The sequence below is a fragment of the Arachis hypogaea genome, chromosome 2 (genome assembly GCF_003086295.3).
Source record: "Arachis hypogaea cultivar Tifrunner chromosome 2, arahy.Tifrunner.gnm2.J5K5, whole genome shotgun sequence".
Classification (NCBI taxonomy): Eukaryota; Viridiplantae; Streptophyta; class Magnoliopsida; order Fabales; family Fabaceae; genus Arachis; species Arachis hypogaea.
In genome coordinates this window covers 331,539-342,120 of record NC_092037.1, presented here as the reverse complement: position 1 = coordinate 342,120, position 10,582 = coordinate 331,539, and the positions used below count along the sequence as shown (strand labels likewise).

Here is a 10,582-nt window from a genome sequence, read left to right as displayed (position 1 = left end):
TAGGGAGAAAGACCCGAGGTTGAATTACTCTCGGTTATAATTGTATTTAGAATTTAAACTTTGATTGAGAGGATAGATTGTCGGTTTGGACTTTGCTATCAACGAAGTGATTCTTACTTTGAGAAATTCTGAATCGACATAATCCTCTTTATCAGTACCCACTCGTACTTCAGAATGCATTGATCTTTTTCAATAGGATATACTATCCACACATTATTTGCAATCACCCACACATACCACACTCACAGATTCAGATGAACATTTCTCAAGCTCAATGTACTCATCAATTTTCTCACACACTATTGCACCCATTACCACGCCACACACTAACAATGCACCTGCATCACAACACTTTGACATCACACATGATTGCATCACGAGAAAATATGAAAGAGTCAAGAAACTGCCTGTTTATTTGAAGGACTATTATTGTATGATAACCCACACAACTCACTCTAGCAACTTTGCCAACTCTACCTCTTTATATCCTATCTCACAACACTTGTCATATGATAAACTAACCCCAAAATATAAGTCATTTTCTCTAGCCATTACCTCAAATCCAGAATCTAGCACTTATGAGGAAGTGGCTGCACATGAATATTGAAGAAAGGCAATACAAGATGAATTGACAGCTCTAGATCATAACAGAGCTTGGTGTCTCACTGAACTCCCAAAAGGCAAGAAGGTTGTGGGTTGCAAATAGATTTTTCGAGTAAAATTCAATCCCGATGGCACCATAGAGAGGCACAAAGCGAGGCTAGTTGCAAAAGGATTCACTCAAGTGCAAGGAGTAGGTTATGGTAATACTTTTAGTCCAGTTGTCAAAATGACTATCCTACGAGTAATGTTAGCATTAGCAGCGGCAAAGAAATCGCATTTGAAACAGCTGGACGTCAATACCGCCTTTCTTCACAGAGATTTGGACAAGGAAGTTTATATGAATATACCACCCAGTTTGGCTGTGTCACAACCAGGTTTGGTTTGTAAATTGCAAAAGTCTCTATATGGGATTAAGCAAGCAAGCAGGCAATGGAATATTAAGCTTACTTAGACTCTTGTGGATGCTGGTTATAAGCAGTTTTTTTATGATTATTTACTCTTCATCAAGAAACAATCTGAAAAGTTTCACTGCCATTCTAGTATATATTGATGGCTTGGTTTTAACCAGGAGTGACATTGACGAAATCAATTCCATCAGGCAAAATTTGGATGACAAATTTAAAATAAAGGATCTTGATGATCTCAAATACTTCTTAGAAATGGAAGTAGCACGCTCTAAATCTGGAATTCACATTTATCAGCGGAAGTACACCATGGACCTTCTCAAGAATTTTGGTTATCTAGATTGCAAGCCTCTCTCTACCCCATTTGATTATAGTTAGAAACTCTCAAAGGAATCAGGTACCATTTTAAACAGACAACACTATTTACGGACAGCTCATCGGCCGACTCCTTTACCTCACAAACACTAGATCCGATATCTCTTATGCTGTGGGACGTTTGAACCAATTTTTAGACTGTGCAACCACTTCTCACCTATAGGTTACTTCCGCGTATTCCGATATTTAAAAGGCTCACCTGCAATTGGTCTATTCTTCTCCTTTACTTCTAATCTGCATCTTACTGGATTTGCCGATGCTGACTGGGCTACCTGCGCTGATACTCGTCGCTCCGTTTCCGGTTATTGCTTCATGCTTGGGAATTCTCTTGTTAGCTGGAAGAGTAAGAAGCATACCACTGTTGCCAAGTCCTCTGCAGAAGCTGAATATAGGTCTTTTACTGTTGCCACTTGTGAAGCTAGTTGGTTATCTTTCTTCGTGGATTTTTTGCGGCTTCAAAAGTCTATCACTCTATTATGTGACAACCAGTCAGTCATTCACATTGACAATAATCCCATCTTTCATGAAAGAACCAAACATATTGAAGTAGACTGCCACGTTGTCCATGAAAAGCATTTGTCTGGTCTCATTCATTTTATGCCAGTTCGTTCTAAAGATCAACTTGTTGATTTTCTTACCAAAACTCTGTCACTGGGTCTTTTTTTGCTAATATTTCCAAGTTAGGATTGTTAGATTTACATAATTCTAACTTTTTCATTCTCTTCAATAATGAAAATAACTTATTTCTTTCTCTTAATCTTTTCTGATGCATCAAACTATCAACATCACATCTTGAATAGTTTAGGACATGAGATTTTTTTTAAAGAACACTACAAAAAACTAAAGGAAACACTAAAAACTTAGGAAAAGAAGAAACGAACTCAAGGCAAGGGGTGTCCAAAGAAAAAGAAAAAACGAACTCAAGGCAAGGGATGACAGAAAAGAAACGGATATATAAGGTAAAAAAGTAACACTAAAAAAATACTAAAAGTAATTCTAAAAACTTACCAGTTTGTTCAAAGAAAGCAAAAAATTTTATACCGTACAGATAAAGTTTTTCTTTGCAAACAGTGCAAGCAGCAAGTGTATGAATAATTCAAAATTCTTCAAGTTAATCTAATAAGTACTCACTTACTAATAAGGATTAAGCTCACATGAGGAATTGTAAAAATTGTCTTCTAATAAAATAAAAGCATTATCCATTGTATTACTCTTTGTCTTTGCTCATGCCAGTTTGTGTTTTTGTCAGAACATGTTATTAATTATAAATTTAATTGTGATACATTTCCTTTCACCTTGTATATTTTAATGGTACCAACCAAAAAAAAATGTTTATTACGTTCTGTTTGAGGTTTGAAATTGTGCATAAATTAAAACCTGAAATTGAAATTGATTCTAATTTTTCATGTTTATGCATATACCAATTCTATATAAAAAACAATATAACTAAAATAAATTCTTCCTAATTCTCTACTTATACCATAACAATTCCAGAAGGTTAAAATATTTTCAGAAAAATTACAATGTAAAACGTTTCAAACTTTATATTATTATTATTATTATTATTATATGTAATTTCATAAAAGTTAAATTTAATTACAATATATAAGAATTTAAAAAACAATTTATCATCCAATACAGGAGCTAAATTACTAATTTGCTGAAGATACTCATGGAGAATAAACCGAAAAAGGAATAACAATAAAGATCCTAGCACATTATCCAAATGCACTAACATAATTAATAGTAGCGTAGACTTAAAAGTAGTTGATATAAATCTATTATAAAATGAGCTCATGATATATTGGTTTATGTGATTGTGTCACGTCAGCAATTTTGTATTGATAATAATTTTTATAATTTTATAAAATAAAAATAATAAATATCTACATAATAATGATACAAAAATATTAAATTTAATATTTATTATTATTTAATTGAATTAAAAAGTAACAGTTAAATATAATTAATATCTACATTAAAACTATAATATAAAAATTTTTAGTTATAAATATTTAAAGTGTATAATGACACATTAATATTTGTTTATTATACATATATTCTAATATATCATAATTAATAAAATATATTTATAATATTCTACTATATTTTTTTGTATTCTCATTCTCAATTATTTAAAAAAAATATCTCCAAATACACTGAAAAAAAAATTTAAAAATTTTACTATATAACACCATCTACTAAAAAATATCAACAAACAAATATAGTTTATTTCTCAAAATTCGAATAATTCGTTTATAAAAAATATTTTCATACAAATAAATAAAAAGAAATCTAAGTTCTTAAAATTTATTATATTTTATGATAAAGTATATAAAAATTTTTTTATTATATAAAAATATTAAAAAACATACTTATGTTAATATTAAAAAAGAGATCAATTTTATAAGATTTTTGTTGTAAATTTTTTTTTATTTTTTGTTTTTAAATAATTATATTAAATTATATATAAATTACGAATATTTTCTACAAATGAGTCTTTAAATTTAATATTAATCTACGTATTATCTAATTAAATTTTAAACAATATAATACTTTTAAATTTAATATATCATATAATTAATTTAGCTCTCCGCGTATAATGTTATTATGTTGACATCTATACCATTAGCTTCTCTTGGTTTATTAATCATAGCATTGTCCCTTGGTTGCTTATGAGTTTCACAAAATGCAAGTTACATTTGCATTGTGCTTAAAATGAAGGACAGCATAATCTCTATATAATATAGACACAACGTATAAAAGTATTCAAAGAACAGAGCAGTGAAATTGGTTTCATTGCTGATTCAGTTCCAATTTTACAGCCATCTAATCAGATCCAATTACAGAAAACTAAAGGCTAATATATATAAGTCACGGGTCATAACACAATACACATAGGCACTAGATTTTACATGCACTGCCAAAAATTTGATACCAGAATCCATGACAAAAAAATGAAAAGGGGAGTGCATTCTACAGCATGCTATCTGTAAGAGCTGGTAACCTTCTGAAGAAGTTAACCGGTGCAGCTGGTGTCTTATTCCTAAGCTTTGGATGCCTCATAAGGTAGAATCCAGTTAAGAGGATTGGAACTTGGAATGGTGTCACATACAAGACAATGGCAGCCACAAAGCAGAACACCATGAACATTGTTGTGGCTCGAGGATCTCGCCAGCTTACCAGTGCTTGGAACCTTTCACCTTGAGTAGCAATGTCACCAACCACGGTCTGAATCCTGCCGGCAACACTTCTTAATCGGTCGTACCTGAACCGGACCACATCGGGGCTCTTTGTGCTGGGAAAGGGGTCAAACTCTTCGTCAAGCTCATCCGGGGTGACTGCATCTGCATAGGAGAGTCTAGTGTTCATGTGAGGAGGGTATCTAGGCCGGAACCGCCAATTCCACATCCCAATTACAAACATGTAGAGGAACACGGTTGGGAGGATGAGCTCCGGGAAACACACAAGCATCAGAAATAGGATGTGCACCAGCACTGTTGTCACAGGATTCCTCCATGTGGAAACTTCCCCCAACCATTTTGCTGCCGACAGCATCCCCGAAAACACCGTCATTAGACGGTAGAAGTTGGCCTTGCTACGCCTCATGCTCCAGAGATGAGAGTCCGTATCGGACATGTACTCAACTACCTCCTTTCTAAGTGGAGGTTCTGCCCGGCTAAGCCGAGCAGCGACCACACTGACGGCCTGGTGCCGGAGCTTCTCCTGTTCCATTATGTTGAGTGGCCTTTTGTAGTGCATTTTTGGCAAGTGCGGCTTAAAGTATGCATGCATCATGTCAAGTGTTGAGTAACATGAGAATCTTATTGCCAAGTGGACTTCACCCATCTTCTTCACACCCGAAGGATGCAGCATTAGTAGCGGGTAAGAGTGAGTGTAAACACGCCCAGATTCCAAGGTTGAGATACGGATCCTGACTTTACCGATTTTCAAATCTCTATTACTGTCTGAACTGTTGAGCTGGCCGTTATCAAAGACCCCAACAGTGAGAACAGTAGCTGGATCAAAAACTTCCCAAGTGTACTGCTCATTGTACTTGGGGCTTAGACTATCGCAAATGGTTCGGGTGCGAATCCATTTGTGGCCGTATTTTGCCACACAGTATGTATCCGATGTCCCCCTTCCCTCTCTGGTTTTAATTGGATGAAGTCCATCAACACTTATGATACCAAGTTCTAAGACTCCCATTGGCTTCTTCCACAGTTGCTTCAATGAGGGTCTAAGATCACTACTATAATAAGTTGACTCATCGAAAACATGGTAACCACCATCAAGACACACACACATGTGGATTCGGCTATGGAACTTATCCTTCTCCTTCTTTTTCCCTTCTTCACTATCCATTGCAGAAGACATGGATTTTTCAAGGTCATACCACCTAGTGCGGATAGGTCTATCGTCAGCACGCCTCTCAACCTTGGTCAAATGGATAACAACATTCCCAATAGTTTCATCCTTGTTGGGACCAACACGGTCCTCAATCGAAAGGAGCAAAGGTTCCTCAAAAGGTTCAGCAGCAACAAACATGAGCTCCTGATCCCAACGAGGGGTCTTGGTGCTTGACTGAACTGGCCTAGTCTTCAAGATCTGGTTACCAAGCTGCACCTTAACATAGGTATCTGGAATTCTAGAATTCTCCACCAGCAAGTCCTGTGCCTCAATCACTTTAACCCGCACATACCATAACCTTGGTGACTGGTAAACTTTGGATCGAATCTGAGCATAAGCAAATGGGGAGCTTCCATCAACAGAGAGTGCATCAGAATGCCAAGCATCGGGAAAAGCCTCATCGGCTTGTGTGCCAAACCATACAGCAAGCATCAACTCCCCTTTCTTCTTGTCTCCCTTCTCGAATCGGTACCACTCGGGAGCCAATGGACTGTCTGGGGGAACACGTGTAGGAATATCATGGAGATCAAACCTCACAGTTCCAACATTTTTATCCAGCAGCATATCCTTGTCTTTGACCACAACTTCAAGAACATTTGACTGCAGATTCTCCCTTGAAAAGGCAAATACCTGATTCCACTCAGGGTCTTGAGTTTTCTCATAGTGCTTGGTTCTTCCTTTGAAATTTCCAATCTTTACCTCCACATACGGATCAAGGCCTCCGGTCACATCCTTCGACGGAAGGTCGCGAGCTCTCACAACTCTTACAAAGAGGTACCTCATTGGTTCAACAAGGTCATAGGTGCTGGGGCGCATGTTCCCCCGTATAACTCTCCCACCAACAACTTGGCCCCCTCCAAGATAAGGGCTTGTCTCTTTCAATGCATAATCAAAAGGAGAAGATGAACCTGCATACACGAATTTCGAAGGAGGCAGCATTCCAGATTTCATCTCATGTGTCATATAGTTTGAACTCGGCTTGGCAGCTGCTGAAGAAGAAGATTGATGCTGTTTTTCTTCATTTGATTTGGCAACTGTATGAAATGTGTGCCTTGAATCATTTTTCTTTCGAGAAAACACATTCAGTATTGAACTTGTGAATGATGGTGTTTGATCTTGAACAGTGTGTTGATCTGCATTAGTAACTGGTTCTAAATCAGGAAGAGGACTTGAGGACTTAATTGAAGGGTCATCAGTAACAAATACTTTCAAGCCAAGCTCTCCTTTTACGCGGGAAAAAACAGCTTTCTTTTCCAAAGGGTAGTGAAGAACAGCAGCATCTGCATAAGGGACAAATGATGTTGCAGTGAGCTGGACCTTGCCAAGGAACACTTTGGAACCGGTGGTTTTGTTATAGTGATAGACACAGGCGGCAAGAGTCAGGTTTGGCAATCTGCTCGGATCAGTAATGTTGAAGTAAAATTTCTCATTCCAAACTGGACTCAGATCTTTATCCTTAGTTGTTGTTCGAAATTTCTGACCATCAAAGTGAAGTTCCACAAAGGAACTACATGAACCTTGCCCATCTTTTGGCATAAGGTCATGAGCACCTGTAACCTCCACCCCAAGCTTGAGATTGCTCATCTCCAATTAGCAGCTTCCACTAAAATTATGACAACCTTATATACCTAAAAATGAAATAAACAGATGGGGTTGAAAAGTCTATAGTCTCATATATAAATTTATTACCCTAATATTACATATATATTATTTGCACAACATTCTCAACTATCTGCCACTAGCAATGTGTTTAATGAGTAATGAAATAGCAAGCGTCCATAGCAACTGTAAGACTTTGATTGTTCTAGTTGGCTTAAGGAATCGGATTAATGTATAGCTAAGGGGCAGAAGAATTCACAATTATCATCCAGGGGAAGTAAACAATTGTTTAAGTTAGAGTATCAATATCAATTTCTTTTTACACTTCCAATGGATGAAACAAGTCCTTGAATAATAAGAGGTTTTGCTTCAAATATGTAGATATAAACTAAAATCTTGCAAAAAGCATAAGAATTCATGTGAGTGTAAGTATTTTCGTCAGTATGAAGTAAAGCTATATAAGTCAACAATTATGATTCAGTTGGTTCCTACTACCTATCATAGACAAAGGGCAGCATGAAAGGCAACCCAGAACATAAAAATAAAGGAAGTTGATATTATCAGAGAGAGAGAGAGAGAGAGAGAGTAATTCTTAAAGTTCAAGCAAGAAAGAGGTAGATTCCAAAAGCATCAAACCTTAACCTACCAGTCCCACAAATTTGTCCTTTTCCCTTCATGAACAAAAAAAAAGGCAATACAAGAATCAAAAGGGAACATACTAGATACTTTCAACTCTACAGACAGATGATAAAAGTACTCCCTAAATTCTGCTAAAAAAGAACACTTAATCATAGTAGAGGCTGATGTATATACCAACTCTTTTTTGGTGAAAGTCACGATCTTCGTATCCCCAAGGGTCATTATTCTATGTTATTCTAGGATCTGAGTTCAAAAGGTTCATATTATTGTTAAGTACTCCCAGCTGAATTAGCTATACAAAACTTTTTCTAAAATTTATACATAAAAAAATAGATAATAAGCTAGCATAAGCCTTTTCCTTTGATAAACTTCACCTAAAAGTTCCCATACAAAAAAAAAAGAGAGAATTTATTTGCTCATTTATGAGAAGCCCAGAAGGAAAATAGTATCTGCATGGCCAAAATTCCAATGAAAATAGCAGATTTGAGTAAAAAATGTTTAAGCTTATAACTTTTAAGACACAGAAAGGTTTTATCAAAACTTGTAACAAAACCCAAAACAGAATATCAGAAAAATAATCCACAGACCCAGATAAGAAAATCATACAAAGGTTGCAAATAGACCAAAATCAAAGATGACGAACAAGAAAATGGTGATTCTGAAAACGTACCTGAGCTTCTGATTAAGCTGAAGAACAGAACAAAATGGCAAAAATATATTTTCTTTTTTTTCTTCTCTTTTTCTTTTGGAGCTTGAAGGTTTAGTAACAGCAGAAAGAGGGTTATAATTTATAAATAATAAAGGAGAGAGAGAGAGAAAGAATGAAGAAAAAGATGAATAAGAATTGGCTTTCTGGGAAAGTAGAGAGTCAGAGAAAGGAAAGTTATTGGAAAGGAGTCAAGCACTTATTATATCTTGACATGAGACATGTGCCATGGCAACACACAAAAATGTGTGCATTTTTTCTGTGTACTCTCTTTTTTTCTTATTTAGTTTCACTAATTTTTTTGTTATCTTATTATTATATATAGTACACCAAAAAAATGTATATTATATTATATTATATTATATACAGTTATAAAAAAAAGATGATAATTATAACTTCTAATTTGATATTATTTTCTTAGTCTTGTCTGATATTTTTTAAATTATCATTTATTTTTACTATTTTATTTTCTATAATGATAGGAGATATTTTTTATTATAATAATAATTTAGAAATACCATATAGAGAAAGTAGCATTTTATCATTTTATTTTATCACAAAATAATTCTTAATGTTATTATTATTTATCTAATAGAATTATTATCATCTAAATTTTAATCGATGAGAATTTTATGAAGAGAGTAAGTATCAGGATTTTTTATTTTAATATAGAAGAGTGGAGAGAGTTTTATGTTAATGTTACAAAAAATAGAATTTTATAGTATTATGGGAACGCTGTTCTGTGCAAGCACAATACGTAGAACACGTATTGTATTGATAATACACAGACTATGTATTTACAATACACAGATTGTGTATTGTAATTTAATATTAAAATAATACAATACGCAGTCTGTGTATTGTCTTTATAAATTAAAAAAACATTAATCTGACAATTCATACTCTACAAATTCTATAACCCTCGTAATTTTGTAAAATACCATAACTTCCAATATTAAAGAATTACACCAATTTTTATCCAATATTCAAAAAAATTAACCTAAATATCATACCTAGCATATGAAGCAATACGTGGTGATATTATTATTATGATTATGATAAATTAATCTGATTAAAAATAAGATAACTTAGAAAAAAGGGAAAAAAATTGTGTGTGGGGTGTGTGACGAGGATGTATGATGTATTGGATTTGTCCGGTAGTTGTAACAGGGTAATGCGGCAGCAGGCATTATGATTTATGAGAAAAACTCTGAACAACACACAACACATGTTATTGGGTGCCTGTGCCCCACAGGCCCACACCTCCACCTTTCTACTACAACTTTCTTTTTACCATTTTCAGAACCTAGATTTTAATTTTATTTCTTTTTATGAATTTAATTCAATTCTTTCTTTTTAAATATTAACTTAAGTATGTAAGTTATTCATTTGGAGTATTAACTTAAGTATTAACTTAAGTATGTTTTTCACCCTCTCCCAAATCGATCTAGTCGATTTGGGCGTTTGGCTTGGATCGGAGGAGATTAGTAACCACGACCAATGGCCTAATCACTTACAGCCTTGCCATTAAAAGAATCATTCATTATTGGAGTAGTTGGTATGACATGTTGATTCAGAAGAAGAACCATCTCCGAAGCCTTATCTGACTGGTCCATCTATCAAGGATTCATTAAAAATCTTAATATGTTAATTTCCTAAACTATCTAAGTACTGGATTTGATATTTAATTATATAAAGTAGTAGGTTTGACATTTATTAATTTCCTAAATTGTATTGCAAGAAAATTAATTAATTTAATATTATTCATTTATCACATAATTAACATATAAAAGATAAAAACACCTACATCTACCAACATATAAAAGATAAAAATACCTACAATTAC

The 10,582-nt window shown here is 34.3% G+C and overlaps 1 protein-coding gene across 1 annotated transcript; it reads right to left on the bottom strand.

The window, feature by feature from the left end:
• Positions 1 to 4,148: 4,148 nt before the first annotated feature.
• LOC112708256 (multiple C2 domain and transmembrane region protein 5) lies at positions 4,149 to 9,030 on the bottom strand. The gene is made up of 2 exons (XM_025760436.3): positions 8,701 to 9,030; positions 4,149 to 7,420 (listed from the first exon to the last, which is right to left on the bottom strand). The coding sequence occupies exon 2, from the start codon at positions 7,374 to 7,376 to the stop codon at positions 4,359 to 4,361; it is 3,018 nt and encodes a 1,005-aa protein (XP_025616221.1). The 5' UTR covers positions 7,377 to 7,420; positions 8,701 to 9,030; the 3' UTR covers positions 4,149 to 4,358.
• Between the last annotated feature and the right edge of the window lie 1,552 nt (positions 9,031 to 10,582).